General features: G+C 33.7%; 1 protein-coding gene across 2 annotated transcripts; it reads left to right on the top strand.

Annotated features, from left to right (window-relative positions):
• Positions 1-259: 259 nt before the first annotated feature.
• Positions 260-13,165, top strand: LOC147075722 (uncharacterized). 2 transcript variants are annotated; one of them, XR_015069932.1, is made up of 7 exons: positions 260-356; positions 4,665-4,798; positions 5,813-6,008; positions 8,406-8,561; positions 9,872-10,093; positions 11,609-11,874; positions 12,486-13,151. XR_015069932.1 is itself a non-coding variant. In XM_085941792.1 (6 exons), exons 1-6 carry the CDS (start codon positions 303-305, stop codon positions 11,795-11,797), a joined length of 951 nt encoding a protein of 316 aa, XP_085797918.1. In that variant the 5' UTR covers positions 260-302; the 3' UTR covers positions 11,798-13,165. The 2 variants fall into 2 exon arrangements, 1 of the variants encoding a protein (XP_085797918.1); XM_085941792.1 differs by having other exon boundaries at positions 11,609-13,165.
• Positions 13,166-26,571: the final 13,406 nt, after the last annotated feature.

Below are 26,571 nucleotides of genomic sequence, written 5' to 3'. Positions count from 1 at the left end.
TGCTGCAAGTAAATCCATGCACGTGTACAGGCGCTATAGTGGGAAGCTAGGAAGCAAATTTTTTAAAAATATTCATAGGAAATAATATATGATTAGTTTTAATGTATCATTTCACGATTTAATGTTTAATTTAAATGTATTTATGTAAAATAAAATGTATTTTTTCATCGGTATACATTTGTCAGTGATTGAGAACCACGGTTGCAAATGCTAAACATGCAATTAAAGATTTAAATAAAAATAGGCTTATAAAAATTTCACTTCAGTGTGAAATCTCTGCATCGCTTGACGTGTTTCCAAAAATGAAGTTATTTTTTATTTTTATTTGTTGCACAATCTTAGCTGCTAGTGCACAGGTAAGTTTTTAGTATTGAATTCAACTCAAAGAATAATAATTAGGAAATTAATCTTTTAGTTTTAAATGGTTGTTGAATTACTCATTATTTGAAGACAATTAATACCTTCTTAGTATAAGTTATCACTATAAAATAGATTATTATTGTGACTCAGAAACATAGTTATTAGAATTTATCTATAAAGACCGGTTGAACTGAGTGGAATCCTTATTTACAGGGTGAGATATTTTATTCTCTAGGTCATTGTTTTTCATTTTTTTTTGATTTAGCGACACATATTGTAACTAATTAGAAGTTCGCGACACCTCCAAGTCGTTTAGTTAAATAGTTTTACTTGGAATAACAATACATTTGCAGTTAATGTAGTTTTCGCGACAAATTGGTTGGAAAATAATGTTATCGGTTATCAATTTTTTGTTTTACTAATAATAATTATTATTCACAAGTGCAAAGATGTCATTAATAAATTTTCATTTCTCGAGACGCCATTATAATCGTGCCATTACCGTGATTTAAAGCTAGTTACCTTTCATTGGCGTAATTAGAAACGTCTCGGATAACGTAGTTATTAAAATTCTTTCGCATGAAGCGTAGATGGATCGATAGCTAAAAGGAGAAGAGCACTCATCTGGGTAGCGAAAAATGTGAGTTCGAATCCTAGTCCATTTTTTTTCTTTGATCTTTTCTGGGTGGGTACCACAGAACAGATTAATAAACAGAATTCCGATTGGCTATACCCCAATACACTACATTCTACGAAAATGAACCACGCATTATATACGTGCAATAGTGTGTGTTGCAACCTTCAAATATACCAATATTGAATGAGCGTCAGTGAATCAATCGAGAGCAGTTTTCACAATGAACGTATTTTGGACACGTGTTTAAGTTTATCACATATTCTTTCACACTCGAGATTGGTTGCCTGTTACTCCACACTCGTTAGGTATTTCAGTTTCTATTATTTCTGAGTTCCCTGGCGGAAACAGTTTTTAAAAATTACGCATTTTAAATTGTAAGAATGTAACATTATTAAATCTCGCGTTTGTTAAGTTAGTATTGACTAAAAAAAAGATTAATTTATAAAAAGAAACACTTTATTATGTAAAAATCTACCGGAAATTTTCAACTTTATTGTATCCAAATGCAAATGAACGTTGTTTAAAACCTGTTTTGTATTAAATTAATAAATATGAATAATATAAATATAACGTACACATTATACCTAAGTGTTTATTTTTTTAATAATACCATGTCTTTTCATCAATTATTAATAGTGAAAAATGAATAACCATCTATTTTAATTGATACCTAGTGTAATAGTTTTGAAATAGTTAAAATAGTAAAATTTTGTGATATCGGCCTTTGAAGCCTCGAAGGGCCCGCTGAAGAGCCCGCCGTTCAAATATAATTTAGTATAAAAAGGACCTCGGCGTCGTAACTACGTCAATTTAAATCGATCTTTTCGCAAAAATCACTAATCATCGGAGATTTTATTTCAAGAAATATTATTATTATTACTGATAATTTCTGCCGCGCGGAGAATTATTATTATTTTATGAACACCTGCGACATGAAGCCGATCAGAAAACAGGGCTGTCAAAATAATATTAAGCATTCATATTTTTTAAATGTTAATTTCATCATGGTTTTTAATCAAACCTGTGCAAGTACGTACTGATAACTTGGGTGGATTTTGTAGCAAACATACTATTGATATATATACGGGTATATTATTATTATAACCCAATTCAAATTGAACATAGGTTGATACTCAAATACTATTATAGCAGTGGCGAAGGGTGGAGGTAGGCTGTTAAGATTCGCTATAAATGGTGCACACTAAGCTATGTTAGTCATATGTATTTGTTTTTATTGAATTAAGACTACAATTTACAGATGGTGTTAGTTAATTTTTAAAAATCAATCAAGCCCTGCCTAAACGAAACCATAATAGATTTGGTCTACTTTGGGCAATACGACATAATTGTGCACAATTTTTCAATCTTAGTTATTTGTTTTCGTTGGATTAAAACTACATGTTACACATATTGTTGGGTCATTTTTTTAATTCATTAAGCCCTGCGTAAACCAAACTATAATAAATAAAAAATATTATTGCATCTATAAAATACTCAAAGTTATGTATGATTTAATTGCATAATTTAAGATATTTTATAGATATACATGTATTTTTTGGCTATTATCTATTATGGCTTGGTTTCTCGGGGTTTAATTGAATTTTAAAATCTAACCAACATTATCTGTAAATTGTAGTCTTATTTCAATGAAAACAAATATGTATGTCTGAAAAAGTTTAATGTGCACTATTTATGGCGGATCTTAACAGCCTACCTCCACCCTTCGCCACTGTATTATAGTATGTTTATGATTTCGAGAAAATAATACGATGGTATAATTAATCCATATCAATTATTTGAAAACATTACATTCGCACTTTGCACAAAATTACAAACACATTCGAAGTTTGCCGCACACGTACAGACCACGTGATATTTGTTTACGCAAAATCGTCGCTTTTCAAAATGGCGAATTTGATTACCAGATTTTACTGCGATGAATCAGTATGTTCCTTTTTGTCTTTTTTTATTCGTAGGTTTGTTTACTATGTACACCGAGAAATTTCCATTTATAAACTCGGAAACGATTTTTACAGAAGAGTTTTGGAATATAATGCAACCAAAACTGGAAAAAATTCTATCATGGGTGTTGACTTCCTGAATTAGCTAACCCCAGGTCCATGCCACTACGTGAACCACAGTGGATATTAAGCCATTTCCACACTGGCAACAAGTTGCTGGCAACCTCATTAAATTTTACGATACTTACCATAATTGCTTAAGAAATTTTACAATAATTATCGTAAAATCTAAGGAGGTTGCCAGCAAATTAACTTGTTGCCAGTGTGGACCCGGCATTAGATGCACAAAACTTAAATAATATATATTATAAATAAAAATTTAAAATTATAAATATATATTATGATTTATGTCTTCGACAGCCCTGATGAAATAAATGTGAAATATGAGTTGGATCAGTCACAGAGCAAATTTATTAACACAAACAACTTTGACACGACCTTTTTATATTAACTAGTAGACCAGATATTATGGACCACATGTTAAAAAATCATATTTTCAATTCTCAAGGCCATTTCTGTAGAACGTCCTCTTAAGCCGGCCTCGTTGTCTAATGCGTTAAGTATTGGATTCTCACATCGTAAGTTCTATATTAGATTCTTTGTGAAGTCAAAATATATACATGTGTGTGATTTTCTTAAAGCCTCGGTATTTTTGTGGTGTGTTTTACTAGGTACTGTAATTAGAAATTGTGGTCTGTCGTGGTGTTAAAATAATATTTTCAGAATAGCTGTTTCATAGAGAGATAGAATAATACATATATATTTGTGACCGTTTCTAAGCGTAGAAAATTCAGAGTAGAAGCTCAATTATTCGGAAAAAATGCGTTGAAAGTACTCCGGATAATAATGATTTCAAAAAGTTTAAAAAAATAACTTATTTTACTTCCGGAATAATCATTTTATATTGTATTTAAAAAAATCACTCGATGATCATAGTGCAAACCCAATAATCAATACTTTGGATAATCGTGGTTTGCATGCTGAATAATCTTATTTATTAGATAGCATTATTCTGTTATTGAGTTGTTTTTCTCTGCTCGTATTCTTATTTGTCCGGTGGTTTTTTGTCCGGTAAAAATCTTGCAATCGATATCGAACTAACTTCCCGACTAGTTAGACATTTGAAGCATTTAGAATATATCAGAACACGATGCCAATGCATTTTTTAAATACTTTTAGCCATCTTTAAGTAGAATTGAATTCATTTTCAGTTAATTCTGTTTTGAATGAAAAGTTATTTCGACATCATTATCGGTTGCTTCTGGGGTCCTAGCAACTAAATTATTAATATATACGTGCGTTACTATGAAAATCAATATGATATGTCAAGTACAATTTTTTTTTTTGATCGTTTAAGCTAGTCAAGTCAAGTTTATATAGTTCAACAGAATTTAAAAACGTTATATAAAAAGTTATTTTTATATTGTAATTATTTTTATTATTATAAACAAAGAAAAATACTGAATTATACATAGATATTATATTATTTTTAGCACTACAACAGGCCATGCGACCTGATTTATTTTAGTACGATACAGTTAATCGTGTTTACAATCGATTTACATCGATCTGCCTCTGCTTACGGTTGGATTCTATTCAAGTTTTGGTATAGAGCAAGTAAAGTTTTTTTTTTGTTTTTGTTTTAGGATGAAATTATTTGCACTGCAGCTACTAACTTGACAGTAAAGGACCATGGCGCCAACAAGGTTGAGGAACCGTGTATTTGTCCTGCGGATCCCATACATGAAACGGATTCTTGCGTTATGGGTGCCATGAAAAAGTTAGTATTCCGTATATTTAGTTTTATTGAATTAACTATGTGATAGTATGTTGATTTATTCTATCTTCTGACTAGAGTAGTTGTAAAAATATACCTACATACTCGTAATTTGAATCCGGGTGTCGACTTAAGGGCCCACATGCTCAGCGTAGGTCAAAATGGAGCTTTAATGGTGTTTTCAGGGCATAGCCCTGGACATTCCTTAAACGTTGTAGATAATCTATTTTTATAATTTTGAAGCTTTATTATCCTTTATATTTATTTTAAATATTTATGACTGCATAAAGTACTTTTATTACATGGTATTCTTTTAAACCTCTCGCTCTAGAGTATAGTCATATTTTTTAGTCATCAGATGTGTAAAATAAATATAAAGGATGATAAGGCTTCAAACGTTTAAGGAATGTCCAGGGTTATGCTCTGAAAATACCATAAAACCTCCATTTTGACCTACGCTGAATGTGGGCCGTTAATGTAAAAAAACCGAAATTTATTTTTTTGGAAGAATAGTACGAAATATTATTATACTGGAGCTTAGATACCTACTGAGGGGGTTGGTTGTTGTATAGTGTCAACTACCCCACTATATATTATGTCCAGACAGGTTGCGAAGAATGCATATATATGATATACATGGGTATTTGTAAATGCAAACACTCGTGGACATTAAGATAGTTTATATTTGTATTAATGCTAGTTTACACTTCACGTTGATAATTAGTAGATAGAGGTTTTTAATAATTATTACATTGGTATACGATCGTTTTTACTTTTAAACTTCAGAATAGACGTGTGTCTTGTAAGTATATGGACATTACGAAGTGGTGTTGGTACGCAAGAGTCACGTATATATTAGAGTGATCACATTTCTGATCATTTTTAGAGCATAGATATTATGTCAGTTGTATGGAGTATTTCTCCCGATTTGAATATAGAGTAGCCATAAAGTTTGTCGTATTATGTCGTGTGAAGTATTGATATTACTAATTTGATTTTTGGTCGTTATGTTCATAGGAGGTTCATCACAAATATATGGACAAATGAAAAGGCAGTGTTTGACCCTGAACAACTCGCAATGAGAGATATTGTATTCAAAATGATCAACACAGAGTATCCACTTTGGCACCATGCTGCTTTCGTGAACAACGCTTGGATGTCCACCTATTTACATAATGCCGATGAAGCTCCAAGCCTCTGCGCTTTTGCCCAGGTATGTACTTCTTCTTTTCTTATTGTGCCATCCCATAGCGGACGTCGGCTACCATCAAGTCGATCTTATCTTTGTCGTCTGCTACCCGGAACTGTTCAGTGGAGCTGCACTCTTACCAATCACGGAGGTTCTTAAGCCACGAAATGCAGCGCCGTTCTCTGCTACGCTTCCCATTGATCTTTCCTGGTTGGTGAATGCTGTATTTTTGTCCTCTCATAATGTGGCCGAGGTACTGTAGTTTCCTGGTTTTGATACTACGTAGAACTTTTCGGTCCTTCCCCATTCGATTGAGAACTTCAACATTTGTCACCCGGTCAGTTCAAGAAATTTTGAGGATGCGCCTATACAGCCACATCTCGAAAGCTTCAAGTCTCCGTGACATCATTGGTTTAGCTTCCATACTTGTAATAATGTGTCAAATTATCAAATTAATATTCTTTTGAGGTTTGGAGGGGACCCTTTTTTGAGTTGCTCCGCTCCAGCTCCGCTCCGAAAGTTTTAATAGATATTATAATATGTATACAAATGTTGAAAAATAAGTAGTTTTAAAACAAGGTTTATTATTCGTCATTCTCATTATTAAAAAGTGGGGATATTATTTATCACTCAATATTGTTGCCGTATTTCAAATAATTCCAGTGTTGCAAATTTTCGAATGAAATAATATTTTCATTGAGTTTTAGGACGAAAATTATTTATAATAAATAAACATCCGGAGCAGTGGAGCACTACATATTTACAGTGCTTTGTCTCCGCTCCTTCAGGTAAAACTCCATTGCTCCACTGCTCAGTGCTCCTACTCCGAGCTCCGCTCCAACGCTCTGGATATAAGTATTTGGTAGAGTAAAAGATTAGTTTTTAAATCGAGTATTTAAAACAAAAGAAACCAGTGAAATGTAACAGAAAATTTGAATTAATTGACGTACAATAGGTACAATATATTGTATGGAATAATTTTACTCATTTTTTTACTAATCGGTAACCTTAGTTACCAAACAAGAAAATCGTAAATGTCAATAACTTCCAACGTTTAATAGTTCGTCTATTAAAAAGTGTTAAAGAAGTGGTGATTACAATTTGACGATCCCGGGATTGGTACCTATTATGGAGTACCTATTAAAATTAACTTTGATAAAGATCAAAAGAAGTAAAACTTCATTGGATAATGAAATCGCAACGTAGTCGAAGATAGGTCAAAAATCCTGCTACTAGTAAGTGACAAGTCAGACCAAGAAATCAAGGTCTTTGCAAGTTAGTTGTTTGAAAACCTGTCGGAGTCAATTATTATAATATTCCGCAATGCCTACATTATGCTTGCATATTAATTTGAAGATGGTGATTTTTCGGAAATTAGGTACCTACCTATTGTGCAAGTTATTGCCCAAAATTATTATATTTGAATCATTGCAAACAACACTAAATATTACATTCGGATTTTTACGTAGTATTAACACTTTGCTTATCAAATGATTTAACTTTCATCATTACGATGGTCATAATATATTTAATGATTATATATCAATATTACCTATATAATTGAATTTTATACACACATAAGGCACCTGGGCTCACGGGCTCACATTGAGGAGCGTTGCATAAAAAAGATTTAAAGTAATATGTACACATAAAAAAATTAAATTTACTAATATTTTTTTTCGAAAATGTCCGATCCTATTAGCATCATATGGGCCTCCACAGAGTAGAGATTTGTATTAACAGATTTTGTTTTTTACGAGAAATGGATGTCAGCCACTCGCTCAACCTATTAGGTCCATACCACTCACACAAATTGAAAAATAATATGTGTACTTACCAGACCCAGAATTCGAACGCCACGGCGTGATAATCTAACACTTAAGCCGCGCAGCCATGGTGGGTGGCACTAATATTAGCTATTCTATACAATCGGACGTGGATCTTAGTCACCTCACGAAGAGGTTTTGTAATGGATTTTTTAAAACGAGAAATGGATATTAACCACTTGACAATGGAAATAAATAATTGAGAGCGAAATACTGGCTTTACCTGAAATTTGACATTTTATTACGATTAAGTACCTATATAAATTTTCATGAAATTGTCTTTTATACGATGATGGCGTGCTAAATTTTTCGTCCAGTTTGGATTTTCGGTGGAAAGTTCAAATTGTCTAACTACGATAGATTACTACAGTATCTTACGTTTGCGACCACCCGTCGGTGCGTCACTCGTGCTCTACTACACATTACAATAAGAACTCGGAATTCCTGTATTCTCTAATATAAGTGTGTATTGTTATTTTTTTTAATCGATTACCTTCGTCTACCATCAGGCAGCCTTTACTTCTGAATTTTTGCAGGTATTATAAAGAAAATCTAACTATCAATAATCATGCATGTGGTATTAATTGAATTTCAGATCATTAACGCAACCGTGCACTGGGAGACAAACCAAAACCAAAGAGCCATTTCTGATGCACTAGCCGAGATTTCTCTATCTCTACACAATTATGTACAGGCATCTGGAGATGCCAGTCTAAGAGCTGCAGGGTGTCCTGTAGTAACCCCTAGAAAGGTATTACCACTAATATTACTAGGTATGCTGATTAATTTGAAGAATATGTACATTTTACACGTAAAGACTTTTTTTTGATTTTTTAATATTTTTAATTTGTATTTTGATAGTTTAGATCTTTTAATATGCAGAGACAAATATATCACATTTTAAAATTCAACTTTATACGTAATTCTACGCTAATTACATATTTACAATACCAATATATCAATTTAAGATACTTATGATGTTTTAACGTCACATTAAAAATACTACTGACATTTCTTCTTCTGAATTCTTACCTGACCGAAAGGAAAATTAAATAAAAATATACATGCAGAAAAATATGCAATGATATGCCAAGTCAAAGTATTTGTTAAATACCCATTTAAGTCGACAAAAACGACGTCTTTTACTGTTTACAAGATTTTTAGTGTCAATTAAAAATTTGATGGGATAGTTATTTTAACATACCGTTTAGCCAAATTTTTTGGGCAAGTCAATAAACTCATTACTAATTGATTCAAGCTCTGTACTATTCCATTTAAGTCGTTTTTTGCGACCCGGGTTTCGCTTTCGGCATCTTCAGGCGCCGTGTACACTCACCAAAAGTAAACGCACACTGACAACAAACTCTCTTTACTCTAGCTTATATAATAAATCAATACAATAAAGTAGGTAAAAACTCCATTAACTACCTATCAAGTCAAAGGTTACAAAAAATGCAATAAACAAATTATTTTTTGTAACCTTTGACTGAGTAAAGAGAGTTCGTCGTCAGTGTGTGTTTACCTTTGGTGAGTGTACACGGCGCCTGAAGATGCCGAAAGACGAAACCCGGGTCACAAAAAACGACTTAAATGGAATAGTACAGAGCTTGAATCATTTAGAATTTAAATTCAAATTCCATCAAGTACCTTCGGTCGATAGTATTAATATTATAAACTCATTAATACTTAACAATAAAAAGTATTGTAATAAATTACTTCTGTGCTGTAACTAAAACGTTACCATATACAATTTTTAACGTTTTGATAAGGTAAAATGATCAAAGAATAGTAGGCTGTTACTTTCATTACTGACGACTGGAATTCTTGATTTTTATTTTACTAAATTACTTCATTGTTTCAAAATTGGTTTTGTTAAACCTTTTTTCTCTACTAAAAAAATAGTTTCAAGCTGTTGGTTATACGATTTATTGCGGATACTCTTTAACACGTATATTTTGTAATAATCAATCCTTATGTACTCTATTGTTTGTCAGTCAGTTAAGGGTTTCTCGAGAAAATTATTTAAAGATTCTGCTGTCATACTTACTTTAAAATTTTTAGCTAAAAACTCACGATTGTCATGAGAATGGATTGACATACAACATTGACGAAGTTTGGGATGTGAGCGGTGGATTGATGCCAAGTGCATACGAAAAAGCGGCAAAGGCTCTCTACAAATCCACGTCTTATCAGAGTAGGCTGATGGCCATCATGGCCACAGCCAGTATCACAGAATCTATGCAGCACTTCGCGAATAATTTCGAAGGTGAATTGGTAGCACAGGTGAGATAAATATCGAATAACTTGAATTATTATTAAAAGGTTTCTTTACTGGAGTTAGACAGACTATTAACGCTTGCCTACCTTCAGATAATGTTTCCACTCATTTCTGTCAGCTGCAAGATCCGTCCACCATCGTAGGCTCTCTCTACACCGTAGCCACCCATAGACTGACACCGCAAGTGGTTTTGAGCCGTGTGAGCATCGCACTCAACTTCTGATTTCTGTTCATGGAAATATATTCTTTTCACTAAGTATATAAGTATATAAGCACCTGAGCATATCCGTTTACATACCTACTGAGTGAAAACACATTTCCGTGTGCAGAAATCATAAGTTTGGTTTTGAAACTGCGATGTTTGTTCGTCATATACAAGTACATCACAAAACAACATAAAATAACACGTACTGATGAAAACTAAATTAAATGCGATTAGTGTTCATGTACTACCAGAAAATTTGAGGACATAGGTACTGGTAAAAATAAGTTTCAATAGTGTGCTTGTTTATATACATATATGTCTAAGTCGCTAGTTTTTCCTACCATTTCTCATTTCTTGCGTTGCCATTTTTGTTTATTGCCTGATTTATGGTTTAAAATCTAGCGTATTTCAACACTGCAAACACCTTTGAACTTCTCACTAAAAATTAGAATATTACACCTAATTTCCAAATAAATTAACATTTGGCTGTTTGTACCTTATACTTATTACCAATAAAGTACATAAAATAATGTCGATCAAATTTCGTAGCTGCTTTCATTTTTATTTCTTTATTTAGTTACAAAACGAGAAATTCTCCTTTATTTCTTCATTATTTTGGAAACAAAGATCATATTTATGATTTATTTGATTGACATACTGATTTCTAAGTATTTTAGAAAATTTTGACAAAGTATAGCATTTTTTGCTGCCATTAATTAATTACTCCATCGAGATTTTTTTTTTTTAATTTGCAGTCGGAAACCGATTTTGATGGCGTATGGTTTAGCGTTGATGAAGGCAATTTGCATGACTATACATTTGGGTTATAAACATGGCCATACAAGAGGGGGCTGATAGGGGTTTAGCGTTGGAGCTTGAGCATAGGAGGGAACCGACGTAGCGGGTTAAAAACACGTTATAAATTCGCTGTAATAGTAAACAAATTCGCCTACTTCGTGGTACTTTGCTTGGAGAGTATTACAAGTTTTAAATTTGTAATTATGTAATGCATTGATATACTTAAGTGGTAATTCACGTGTAGAATTTGAGAAACGCTACTGTAGAGCATCATACTGCCATTAACCTTGGCGAAAGATAGGAGGCCGTCAAAGATCCTGGCCTGGGTGCCCTCTTCAGCATGTGGGGTTCATGGTTATCACCATTTACTCTACAAGGTGTTAAACCTACAATTTTATATGGGGATGCCATGATATTTTTTTACCAGGCATGATGTTGAAAAGATGTTCAATTAACGTGCGGTTCTGATAGGTCATAGAAAATGATAAATAAATTTACAATATTCTTTTATTTTCAGTTCTTGCATTTGGCGAAGACGACACCAATACCTAAATGCTGCTGTCCTAACTTCGCCGAAAGCCTACACAAAAGCTATGAACACTATAGAGTGGAGGCCCACAAGGTTTCAACTGACATAAAAACGAGATTAATTAGCACATTAAAGCACAACAATTTTAATGACTATTTACCGCCAGCACTACATTGAGACGCCGTGTTTTATATGACTTTTCAACTATTTCTGTAATGTAAACTTACTTATTTTAAATTAGTGAAAACTACCATGTGGTAATACCTACCACTTGTCAACATTATCATATGTTTACATGTATATTTTGTTGCACTGTCTGTATTCTGGTATTTTAGACTGACCAGTGACAAAGGATGGAGGTAGGCTGCTAAGATTCGACATAAATAGTGCACATTAAACTTCGTCAGTCATACGTATTTGTTTTCAATTTATATAATATAATAATGGTTGGTTTTTTAAATTCAGTTAAATCCTGCGTCAACCAAGCCATAACAGATAATATTAAAAAAATATTCGTTTAAGTATAACAATTTTGGATATTTTAAAGATAGAAAAATATTTATTTTATTTATTATGGTTTGATTTAGACAGGACTTTAAAAAATTAATAAAACCAACCAATACCATGATAATATGTCATTGTATTCTTAATTCAACGAAAACAAATAAGTATGACTGAAAAGTGTACAGTAATTTTTGTCGGATCACCCAAAGCATACCAAAATTATTATGGTTTAGTGAGAAAAGGTTTAGTTGATTTTTAAAAACTAAACAAAACTATCTCCTTTTTTAGTATTAGTTCAATGAAAACAAATACGTCTGACAGACAAAGATTAGTTTGGACTATTTATGTCGGATCTTAACAGTCTACCTCCACTCTTCACCACTGTCAGACTCAATTATTTGTCTGTGAGCTGCTGCACCTGCCTAGTGGAGTCTTTGTAGAGTCTCTTGACTTTGCTGAGCATGCCATCGCTGAGCTCGTTCATTTGTCAAATGGCGACGCTTGGCTAATGGTTCTTCCTTATCTATTATATTTATATTTTTTGATTGATTGTGTATATTTCCTAAGGTTACATTATATTACAATACCCAATCTCTATACGTAAGCATCTGTCAAACTATTATGAAAGTAGATATCATTTTGTTTTATTTCACGTCCACATTAAAATAAATGATTCCTCCGATTTTTCAAATCTAAAATTTGCAATTGTACAATGTACATATTATTATGTATATGTCTCTAATATGTATTTTCCATATCTCGCTCTCTCTTACACATTTGTATATGTTTTTTTTCATGCGTCACAATCCAAGAAAAATATTATTTATGGTAATTTCATTCTCGTGTTGTGTTATAGTGAATCGCTATAGAATGTATTCAGACCTTTTTGGTCCAATATGGTAAGTAACTCGAGCAGTAATATGAACTTTCTATGGCAAATATCTTTATGTATTAAAATAATAAATAATGGTACCTCAATAATTATATATTCAAGAGTTTTTGTTTGATGTGTGGTTATTGAATATACAAATTATAATATACAAATACTTATACTTAATACTTAATACTTATACAAATACTTCTAATTATCTTAACCAAAAAGGATCGACTGTTGGAATGAAAAGTGAATTAAGGAACTGAGGATTTCTATGAATGGTTAAGGCCAGCAGAACATCTGCTCCCGGAGCTCGTCTTGAGGACCGAACATCAGGTAATGTGGTGAAATGCGGGTGCAAGTACGATGATATGCAAAACACGGAAACCATGAAAAGTATGACTACTAAATTAATGTACTTAAAATAATCTAGAAGCTACATAAAATCGTGTTTGGAAGTTTATACGAATACAGTTCGCCGTATCAAACTTCACCGTAAAATGTTGTATCGGAAATATGATATGGCCATATATTGAAGACCGTCCAACCTCTTTGGGTCGTATAGTACTGACATAAAATGCATGTCTAAATTAAACACGGTTCTTGTTGGTTTATACTTTACAGGAAGCCAGCAGCAAACAAATTTTGAAAATAGCCGTTATACTTGATTATTTGTTAGGTTAGGGTAGGTTAGGTTTTCATTCTTGAATTCATGAATTTTGCCAAAATCAGCTACGAAAATTGAATTAATGTTCATATTGAATCTAATAAAATTGGAGAATGTATAATATACGGTCATCTCTTTCCGATAAGAAAGGTCACGGCGAGCTGTGCCATGGTGAAATGTTTTACGTACAATTTACATGTAACCAAATGAAACTATGTTACTTTTACTAAGTTCTTGAGAAACACTCAAAGTCAGTAGACGAAAGAAAATCGTTTTTTGGGTGACTTTAAAATATTTACATGTGCACGGATAGCAAGGTAAGATTGAAAGAAAGTACCTACAATTTTCTACACAGAAACTTCATGACAAACAACTCCCATATTTTAACAACACATATAATATTATAAAAAAAGAAATAAACAATTAAAGAAATATTTAAGTAAGTATAAAAAACAAGCACAAAATTGGGAATAAAAAGAAATACTAAATCGAATGTTTACGATACCTACAAAAAAAATATTTTGCGAGAGAAGTATATTATGTAAGTTAAAGAACGTTTCATTTTTATAATTTGGTTATTAGATGATGGACATTTTGTATTATACTTTCTACTTTTATAATTATTGTCAATTGTCAATGTCAAACAAAATAATTAATGGCAATGAGATAGGAAATAATACAAAATAAAATTGGGTGGCCATGACATCAATGTTTTTCCCATTGGATTAGCCTATTAGATCTGCCTATAATAGTATAACCACAATTTGATGAGAAAAGTAGCAAATTCACTATTGCTGACGTTGCACTGAATGTTGTTGCGTCTCATTGAGGACGTGAAGATTTCTTAACAATGTTTGTATGACCGTATTGTTTAAATATTGTTTTTTGTATACTATATAATATGTATTAATATGAATAATTGTTTTTAAAACTAGAGCCAAACGGGGATTACACGTCGTTTTAAGTAGAGCTCCCTGCACTAAATAGATTTATTTTAAATACTGACAATTTGAAACACAATTGTTGTGAAATAACTGAATTTTAATGAAAATATAAATTGCTCACTGCGATATTATTGTTCTACTTTCGAGGATTGAAGACAGAATTAATCAATTCTTGAAGCAATGTTTTGGTTGAAGAAAATGATGTTATACGGTTAACTGAAATATGGCAAAAGGACAATATTTTGAGTTTCAAGCATTTTTACAGTAAGTATTTAATTCATAGGACCGATCGAGACTCCGGCGCAGGTCACACGTGGGTGTAAGCTATTTTATGACAGACATAAGAATGTTCAGCGCGAGCCAGCTTCAGACAGCTTATTATAAAATCATTTTTTTTAGAATTTTACAATTTAAATACATCTATGCAAGGGTGCAGTCACAATTTAATGAATCAGCTGAAAATGTTCTTCAAAGGGATAAAATTAAGGGGAAGAGTGGAAATAAGGAATCATATCGGCTTTTCGACCCTTAATCAACTTTTTTGATAAAAATATTATTCAAGTCAATTCAATTTAATTTATTTATTTTTAACATATTATGGACATAACAAATTATAAGTTTAAGACGTTCAAAAAATGAAATTTAGGAACAAAGAAATATAAAACAGTATTACATAAAAAAAAGATAGATAGTAAGTTATTAAACAGCAGAAATGTGTTAATACAAAGAATACAAATTAGATAGGTTCAAGAAAGTGCACCGGATGAGTTAAGCAGACCCTATTTTAAGAATTTATAAAACAACGTCCACCTATAATACTCATCCTCAGGTAGGTGGAATATATCAACACCTGAAGCAATTTCGTTTAACATAGTTATCGCCTTCCCAATTGACATTACCAGTGGAAGGTTGGTTCTGCACCTTTATGAGACTCTTAGAAAAAGTAATAGTATGTACAATATGCAGATGATTTCGCACTTTTTTGTTCGGGAAAAAGAGTAGATGAATGTCAAAGGTTAATGCAGAAGAGTCTTGACGAAATTAAATTATTATTGGAAACGCGAGGCCTCAAAGTAGCTCCCAGCAAAACTAAGGTGGTACTTTTTGCCAGAGGCAAGAGACAAAACCAGCTTAATTTAAAAATCGACGGCACTATAATAGAAAGAGTTGACACTTATAAATTTTTAGGTATGAACCTGGACTATAGACTAACGTGGAAGCATCATATTAGTAATTGCGCGAATAGCCTGACACAACCTCTGAACATACTCAAAGTACTGGCGGGAGGTGGGTGGGGCGTACACCCCATTCATATGAGAAGGTTATACACGGCACTCATTAGAAGCCGATTAGATTACGGGAGCATGTTTTACCACTCCGCTGCCGAAACTAATTCGGTGAGGCTAGACCGCATCCAGTCCAAAGCATTAAGAATATGTGGAGGATTTATCAGGACAACACCCATTCACGTGCTACAAGCGGAACTCAGCGTACCTCCACTGAATATCAGGAGATGGGCACTGGCTACCAAGACATGGATGAAGTGGAAATCTATAATAGATAACCCCATATTGGCAAAGGTGAAACTCCTATACGAGCTCGTTGAAAGCAATACATACTTTGAGAAAAGAAAGCTCCCACTACTGGTAGGAATCCTTAAAGCCACAGAAAGTTGGGAGGTATTAAATACAAAATGCCTAGGTATGTATTCGCTGAGAAGGCCAGTTGGTACCTACGACCTCAGCTCTGTTATCCAACTAGAGGTCAAAGGAATAGACAAACCAAAACGGAGCATAGTATCCGATAAAGCAAGAGAGCGTGTCAAAAAAATGCTGACAGAGAGGTACGCAGGATGGAACCACCTCTATACAGATGGATCCAAAGATCAGAATAGAGCAGGAGCAGCTCTTGTGATACCAGAAGTAGGTATAAACAAGAGCTGGAAGCTAAATCCAGCAATACCAATAATGACGGCGGAACTCATTGCGATAAACGAAGCAATTAAATACACTTTAAGCGATGATTTCTCGGCGCAATCCGCTGTCATTTTAACAGACTCCAAAAGCGCTTTACAACATCTTGCCGCAGCAACTCGCTCACATAACAGTAAAACCATAGCATACCACATCCTTGACCAGATCGACGCCAAGAAAAATAGAGGAGGAGATCTATGCCTTCAATGGATCCCATCGCACATGGGCATTGAGGGAAATGAAAGGGCAGATGATCTGGCAAAGGAAGCCGGCCATTCAGGGGTACCATATCAGTGGATACCAGAAAACCTGGACTGGAATGAGGCTATAAAAAAAATGTGCCATAGTATGTGGATAGATTTTCACCATAGGGCATCATTGGAAAAGGGGAAATGGAGTAAGTCGATTCTACCATCACCACGAAAGGTGCCCTGGTTTGTAGAGTCTTCTTTGACGAGGAATGAGCTTAAGTTAATACTGAGGCTAAGAACAGGGTACACCATGGGCAAAAGATTTGATGTCCTCATGGGAAGAAGTGAATCGCAGCTCTGCGATGAATGTCATGTTTTAGAGGATATTGTACAAATAGCACTGCAATGCCCCAAATATGAAATTCACAGAGTACAGCTGCGAATTGCAGATATCTATGAGAATGTCGACGAATTGAAGGGTGTCCTGGCGGTGGGTAAGACGGAAGAGCTAGGCAAAATTGTAAAGTTATTTAACAGAATAGGAGTGAGGACCTGATCGACGGATCCCCTTCTAGAAGAGAAGAGGCGATATGACAGCGAGTCGCAGTCAAAGCCTCGGTAAAATCACAAAAAAAAAAAAAGTAATAGTATGAATTAAACATTATATTCTCGAAAGATATAATATCTATGAAGCACAAATACTATTTACAAAAATAAATAACATACATGAAAATAATTAATTAATACAATCGACCGAGGATGCTTGATGGAATTCGTATTTACATTATAATTGATTTAAGTTTTGTACTATTCCATTTGAGTAGTTTTGTAGTTTTGCTTTTTGGTATCTTCAGACACTATTCGCACTTAACAATTGAACTTTTCGTACGTAATAAAACTATCGTAATACAAGGGACACTCAGAAGAAAATAGGTAGGTAAGTAAATTATAAATACAATCATTTCATATAGGTATATTATTTATGAAGTTACAACATTATATTATTTAAAACTAATAAAGACATCTCATAAAATTTGTATTCAATCTAATTGGAACATTAGTTTTTACAAACTAGCACCGCATTTTGTAACATACGTACAAATATACTCCACGGTGAAATGTTCAACGAAGAACTTGTCATTTGATTAAATGTTATACAAACAACGTTCATACATTCACGTACAACGGCTGACGAAAAAGTGTCCTACGGTGAACTGTATACGTACAAATTTCCTGACACGGAGTCAATTTGGTTACCTATCTTCAATCGCCATTGTACTTTAGGGAAAAACAAAATATGTGTACCTGCCTTTGGTGGAAGCATCCCACTTTTGCTGCCAGATGTTGGAAGCCGCATCCAGCGTCATAAGAATTACTTTTCGCTTCCTCAAGGATACTTTTTCAGCATCAAGGTTTGGATGCGGGGCAAGGTGAAAGTCACCAACAATGACCCAATGGCCAGAGCAAGGAGCGCGCCCATGGAATTTGTGCGATAGACCTTGCCACTTACGACTGGGCTGTCCACTTAAGATGATATTTCTAACCTTAATACTAATCCAAAGTGGCAGTGATATATTACCTCCTATTGTCATTCATCAATATCATATTGTATTAAGCTGAAGACACTGAGGTGGCCTAAGGCTAAGTTATGGTCTTCTTTTCGATACTCATTACACTCATCCTCAAAATATTCTCTTATTCTATAAAGAATCTACTGCGCGACGACAAGAGGAAATTACGTTTCAGTTTAAAATATAGGGATTCACATCTTTTCTTTCTCTGCGGCAAGCCATAAGTAATGCCATGCGAATCAAAAATGATACGGCGAGGTTATGCGGGATTTCTCATAGTTCATTTGAAAACGACTTTCCAGTAAGCTGGGTAAAGAAATAAACATAGGAATGGTTACATAATGCTTCCATTTCAATAAAATCAAAATTACATTTTCACGACTCTTTTAATATATGGACATAATATGGCGCGATCGACCAACATCCGTCCCGCGTTAGATATGCCTGGTATATTTGCACACCATTAAAAGGGTCAATAGTGACTGTGAATTTATGTGGACTGTTTTTGGATTGTAAAAAATAAATGACCAGATATCCCACGGTATGACACAAAAAAGAAGACAGAATATAAAGGTTTTTCATATTTATTTTACCCGATATGATCAGAAACAGGCAGGATAAAAAAACAATTTCTTCCCAACACTTAAAATTGCTTATAAGAGACAGTCAAAATTATGGCAATTAAAGTATTTTCCTTTGAATCAAAAGAATAAAATTGATTGAACTTTGAATAATTAATAAAGAAATAGTTATCTGTTTTTGCTTGATATACCTGTCTTATTATGAATATTATGTTTATAAGAAATATAATCAATACATTACTATGAAAATGACTACTTATTACATTTCAGGTTCTAGCAAAGTACGTTTGTATGTTGCACGAGCTTCAGATATTATATCGTTATGCATCGTTATATGCGCCATACAATTTAAGCTATAGTATGAATATTATAACTACACTTCAGCGTATGTAAATATTATGAATTTCAGCACTATAAAGGTCCAACATTAATGGATTAATGTGTTTCACTAAAAATCTTGTTAAGGTAAAATGTAGCCTTATGTTTTAAGAATGAATTACTTTTCCTCACACAGAAATGAGATTTTAATATACAGAGGTAAGTGTATTTAAAAATGAAACATGAAATTTCATATGGTCAATTAATAGGTACAATTTGTTATAAACCATATAACTCCTTACTTAAATTATAGTTTGTCAATTTATGGCTACGGCCGTATGTTGTAGCTTAACCACTAGGGATTGCCAAAAGAAATGTCGTATTTCAAAAAAACACTACCTTATTCTTAGGTCAATAATTATTATAAAGCAATCAATATTCGTAGGATGTTTATCAAACTTGAATGGTCAAAGACATAGCTTATAATTAATATCTTTGGAATTATCTTCAAATGTATTAATCTTGCCGATTTTTTGAATAATAAAATGCCTAATTCTTGTCAAATTTGGGATCACAGAGATTATCAATATAATTATTTATCGTGAATATTTTACTAAAATTATCTCGTCATAAATTATACTAATGGTTTTATAAATGCGTTTAAAAATTAAAAAATCTAAAAAATCTTAACACCACTGCACATTCATGTTCCGAAATATGACTATATTCTAAAACATTAGAGCGAGAGGTTTAAAAGAATACTATTTTATGTAATAAAAATACTTTATGCAGTCATCAAATATTTAAAATAAATATAAAGGATAATAAGGCTTCAAAATTAAATAAATAGATTATCTACAACGTTTAAGGAATGTCCAGGATCATGGTTTGAAAATGCAATAAAAGCTCCATTTTGACCTAAGCCGAGCATGTCCCCCCTTCAGGTTAAGAATAGATCCGGCCTGGTTAGAAAGTAACTAGGTAACAGGGTTACTTGGGGTATTCTGATTTTGCCATTTTACTTTTAAAACTTTCCCGACGGTATTCCGTAAAGGTTATATAATTTAAAATCAAACGGGATGTGTTTTGGTCAAGCAATCCTATTTATAATATAATATCAGCTTACAAGCTTTATGCATGCATTATTATCACGGTTATCATGATTTATATAATGTTTTTTAGTCAACGGGACGTAATGAATACCATGGCAAGCTGTGTGTTTTGTACCAATATCGACAACTTTAAATCAAAGCTTATTAATATGTTGTATTATTTCTTCTTCTTCTTCCACGGCGCTACATCCCGGGGTGGGATTTGGCCTCCTCCACAACCGCTCTCCACTCACTCCAGTCTCTTGCCACACTTCTCCAGTTATCGGGTCTTCCTATATGAAGCCAGTCCACTTCTACGGCGTCAGCCCATCTCCTTCTTGGACGGCCTCTCGGTCTCTTCCGTTGGGGTAGCCACTTCGTCATGATCCTTGGCGCTCTAACTAAAGGCATTCTCTCCACATGTCCCGCCCATCGTGGTCTTTGGGACTTACAGTATCTTATGAGTGTTTGCTGTTCAATCAGCTCTTCCAACTCGTGGTTCATTTTAATTCTATAGTTCCCATTTTCCAACGTGGGTCCAAAGATTTTGCGGAGTATTTTGCGCTCAAAGACAGCTAATTTGTTTTCCTCGTTTTGAGTTAGGCACCAAGTCTCACAGCCATAAGTGACCACTGGCCTTTCAATCGTTTTATAAATTAGAAGTTTACTTCTTCGGCCTAGAATTTTCGACCCCACCAGTCCCTTGCAGGCATGCCAGGATTTATTCCCGGAGATAAGGCGGATTTTTATCTCCTCTGCTGTCTTATTTTGGGTATTTAGGCTGGATCCGAGATACGTGAACTTGTCTACCCCTGCATATGCATGCTGTCTTATGTCTATATTCTGCAACGGTACCTGATCGCGTGTGCTGACCATATATTTAGTTTATTTGCAGCCCAGCGTTTTCTGCTTTTATTTTCATAGTGCCACCATGGTCGATCATCCTCTGTTTGGTTCTGCTTGTAATTACTATGTCGTCAGCATAAGCGCACATCTGCGTTGTCCTGTTATCTACCCATCCTTTTATGTTGGTTTCACGAGCTATGGATTCCACCACAAGGTTAAATACCATAGTGGATAGCGCATCCCCTTGTCTCACACCTGATTTGATTTTGAAGCTTTCAGTTTGCTCATTTTGCACAGTGACAACTGCTTGAGTATCCGTCAGTGTGGTCTTTATTAGCCTTACTAGTTTTAAGGGAATTCCCAGTATTTTTAGGCTTTGCAGCATCTTATCCCTATTCACGCTGTCGAAAGCTTGTTTAAAATCAATAAACAGGTGGTGGAGTGTAAGATTGTATTCGTGCGCTTTTTCCATAGTTTGCCTCATGAGATGGATGTGATCTATGGTGGATCTATTTGGTCGGAAGCCGCATTGGTATTCTCCCAGGATTTCCTCACCATAGATCATTAACCTGCTATACAGTATAGATGAGAAAACTTTATAAGCTGTGTTTAGAACTGTGATCCCTCTGTAGTTATCGCACATTGTTTTGTCTCCCTTTTTCAGAATAGGCACGATTATACCCATCTTCCATTCCTCAGGTAGAATTTCTTTTTCCCAAATATTGAGAATTGTCTTGTGGATATTTGGTTTCAGTGTTGGGCCACCACTCTTTATCAGCTCGGCTGTTATCCTGTAGGTTCCAGGTGCTTTATTGTTTTTCAGCGTTCTTAATGCTCTTTTTACTTCAGGCAGAGTAGGCTCATCAATAAATTCCTCAACAGTGTGGTACATTACTTCTTCCGTTTCCTCATGACCATTACTATAAGCCTGATTTAAAAGTGTTGTGAAATAGCCTTTCCATCTTTCTATAATGTCCTCCTTTTCGATCAGCATTTGTCCTTCACTATCCTTACAGGAGTTTAATCTGGTTTGATAGGATTTCGTTAGATTCCGAAATCTTGTAAAATTTTCTGGGATCATTGTTTCTTCTTTGACATTCCATTTTTTTGAGTATTCTCTTGAGCATCATTCGCTTTTTCTCTCGACAGAACTTTGTTGCAGTTCTTCTCTTTTCTTTATAAGTTTCGCAATTTTGGCGCGTTTTTTTTTGTAGGCATTTCTTCCTTGCTTAATTTTTTTTAAACAGTGCTTGCCTGCAATCATCATCAAACCATCCTGCATCTATTTTTGCTTTGTTTTCCACCAAAATTTCTGTGGCACTCTTGATAATACAGTTTTTTGTATTTTCCCAGTCCACATTCACATCATCGATTATTAAAGTCATTTATTAGTTTGTTTCTATAGATTCCTGGTATTTATCCAAAATTTTTTCATCCCTTAATTTTTCAGCTTACCATTTAGTTCTTCTCTGGCCTTCTTTTTTCAGTATTAAGGAGATTTTTCGTTTTAATTTTGCTCTCACCGGGAAGTGATCAGAATCGCAATTGGCTCCTCTGCAGACGCGCACATCCTCCACTGTTGTCGCTCTTCTTTTTTATGTAAGAATGTGATCTATTTGGTTGCATGTATTACTTCCAGGTAATTTCCAGGTTCCTTTGTGGATATTTTTATGTTTAAACCATGTACTACTAATTATTAAATTATTTGCAGACGCTTAAAAGCATAAATGTTCACCATTATCGCTTGTCGTTTCATGCAAACTGTGCTGCCCAGCTACTTCTTTAAATGCTTCCTCTTTTCCAATTTTTGCATTGAAGTCTCCCAAGATAATTAGAGCATCATGTGAGGAGACTTTTTTGCAGGCTCTCTGCAGATTTTCATAGAATCTATCCTTAATTTCCTCGGTCGCATCGTCAGTTGGGGCATAAACGTTGATGAACGTAATATTGAAAAGTGTACCTTTCAGTTTAAGTTTACATAATCTCTCACTAATTGGCTCAAATCCTAGTACTGCCCTGCGGATATCAGAGCTGATTAAGAACCCAGTTCCATAGCGACCCTGCGTACCTGCAGATCCACTGTAATACAAAGTGTAGTTTCTCTTGTTTATGAAACCTGCGCCCTCCCATCTTATTTCCTGCAATGCAGTCACGCTCATTTTATACTTATACAATTCAATTGCAACCTCCTCCATCTTGCCCGGCTGCAACAAAGTGCGTACGTTCCACGTGCTACATTGTATATATAATTGTTTGTCCTTAATTCTTTGCTTAGGTCGTTGGTTTATGGGGAGTCCAGGATCCAAGGCAGTTAATTTGGTGTTCGTAATCAGGGTTTTTCACCGTATTGGGTGATTAGCTCTACGACGAACCCTCCTCTTTTATCCGGGCTTGGGACCGGCCATAGCGTACGTAGAGTTGTTCCCTATTACTATAGGTAGAATTTGTTATTTTATTTAAGCTTTTGCGCGCATATTGTGCAAATGACTCGTGACTAACAAAACATAATATGTCATAAAAATTCAACATGCTTTCATTTAATGTTATATTTATTGTTATATTAGTAATAATAATAATATATTCATTGACATGTTTTCTTTTTCGAGTAAATGCGTAACGTCATCTTTACACGATTTAAAAATATATTTCTCCGACGCCATCACAAAACAAAATGACGTGCTCAGAGGTCGACTATCGCTCTCCGATTGGCAACGAGTGCAAAATTACGTCCCACCTAATGTTGAAAATTATTTGCCGTTTCACTGATGTATATTCTTAATAGTGGTAGTAGAAATTGATAGTGACTGATCACTTTGTAGGTTGGAAAGCAGTTACAGTCTATTTATTTGTCGGAATAAGTAGTATAAGCTCTAATTAAACAATAAATAACTCATTAATTTGAAAACTCAAAGAATTATATTATAACAACTAAAAAAATATTTTTGAAAAAAAATACAACGTCGAGCGGGATCCGAAGCTACACACCGAGATTGGTGCACAAATGCTATACCAACTAAGCTATAATGTGCGTTCTATCTAATTGCGATGTAATTAACAAAATAGTTTTTACAATTCTCTCTGAATCGATTTCTAATTTTTGTTAATTTTTGGCAGTCGGCTTTTGTTTTTTTAAATCGAAGTAGGTACCTACCTACTTATCTCTCCAAATTTGCGTCATAGCGTACTATAAATTAAATAAATATTTTTTTTATTCAACAATTAATTCACAAGATTTAAGAATGTAGTACAGGACATGGCTATGGACAAAAGGAAGTAACGCGACCTTGTGCGTACTCGCCTGAAGTAAGCAAGAGCACGTGCGCGCGGCTTCGAATCTCGCTGTCCGTCGTATTTTTTTCAAAAAGATTTTTTCTAGTAAGTAGTTATGTATTTTCTCTGTGATATTTTCAAATTATGTATATTCAATAAATAATGTTGTATCCTTAAATCTTGTGAATTATTCATTGAATAAAAAAAAATATTAAAGAAATAACACGTTAATGATCGGACGCGTTTACGATAAAGGGTTGAATCGAAATCTATTTTAAGAAAGAGTACCTGATATTTCCAAAAAATAAATAAAACAGGTTAACTCAGTGTAAGGTGAGATAGCAGTGATAAAAAATAACCCATGCGACTAAAATTACTGTGCACAGCGATTGTTCAAAGTCAACTAATATGTTAGCAGTCCATTGTTCAGATTTAATCATATATATTATTATATTATTTCAAAGTCTAAAATATAATAAATCAATGGTTATCTGTATCACTAGAGTTTTCATGAAATATATAACTGTGTAATCGGACCACTGTTACGTATAATAACTATGTATTATAATAATATATAGATTTATTATGTATTTTTAACATTGTTGGAATTGCACTCTTTTATTAGACGTTTCTTTGACAATGTGTATATTCCAAATATGAATAAATATCGCATTTATAATATAATCTTCCTTTAAATGGCTTTGAAACATATTTAGAGAAAAAAAACTTTATAATGGAGTTCTACCACGTAGACAATAATATAAACTTGTATCAACCTATGCTCCATGGTAGACAAACTCACCAGATGGATCTATGAAATTCATCGTTTGGTATAAAAGTGTTCTGTAGGTTGATTTGATAAATGGATAGTATAAGGTTATTCATATATTTTATTTGATCCACAAATTAAAACAAGCTAGTCCCTTGCCATGTGAGTAGTCGAGTTGCAAAATACAATATGGTTATTTTTTAATTACCCTTTATTATAAATTAACTAACATTTCCTTGCGAATTAGGGTACTTGTAATCATTAAATATGATGTGAAAGAAAAATTATAAATATGTAATATTATGTATAACTTATAAACAGTTTTTTTCTGATTTTTAGTGTATAGAAAACTTGAACGACTCATGTATAACTTGGATAGCAAGTGCAAATACATGGTTAATTGTGGTCTTTGGAGCTATAGAAATAATATTGGGTTACTTTTACAACGTTAATTCAACTAAGTATATTCTTACACCATTTAAATTTCGGACACTAGAGAAATGTGAAAAATTGAAGGTAACCGGACCGCAATGTTCAAGAACAATGAAGGAAGTGACGAGTGGAATTGTTGTGTGATGCTCGATCAGTTTCGTATTTACTAATGCTTTACAGAATACCCTCGTAGGATTATTATGGTCCAATTTACCTTAAAAATAATGTTCAAATATCAACATAATGGATGGAGACAAATGTACATAAATATACTGAACACTTTATATAATGATATAGACACCGTGTACACTGTAAGTGTACAACAATAAATTTGGCCACCTTAGGTTAAAAGGTTATAACTTATATAGGAAAGTTGCCACAGTTGTTAAAGAATCGGTGTGTGTACTTATGTACGCGCGTTAGAAGTTATACTTCTTTGGGGTAACAAAACAAAAACAAAACTTGTGATAAACTAGATTCTTTGAATAGCTCTTAATTTATCTTGTTAAATTACATACTCACGAAACAGGACCGCTTATTGGAACGCCGTTGGTTTATTTATATACACTTTAACTTATATTACTAAATTATATGATGGTTACTTGTTGTTTTTATTTATAAAGTATCAACTGTCACTTTTAATTGTTTGTTTACGTAAGGAATTGCAAATGGCCGACAATAATAAATTCGTTGCCTAGGCAACGGAACGATTCTAAATTATAATATTTTACTGTATAATCGTCACGATTGCAGTATCATACTGTGGCGTAAAGGCAGTGCGTTCGGCTGATAACCGAACAATCGTGGTTAGAATCCAATCGAGCGCGATTTTTTTCGTGTAAAAAAATAAATTAAATTGTGTTACATGTCACACGTCAAAAATACACTCTGTTTTGATTTTCCAAACGCACCTAAAGAAG

Source organism: Rhyacophila brunnea, unplaced genomic scaffold, assembly GCF_057557595.1.
Source record: "Rhyacophila brunnea isolate RB1 unplaced genomic scaffold, BYU_Rbru_1.0 scaffold_14, whole genome shotgun sequence".
Lineage (NCBI taxonomy): Eukaryota > Metazoa > Arthropoda > Insecta > Trichoptera > Rhyacophilidae > Rhyacophila > Rhyacophila brunnea.
This window is presented reverse-complemented; position numbering and strand designations above follow the sequence as displayed.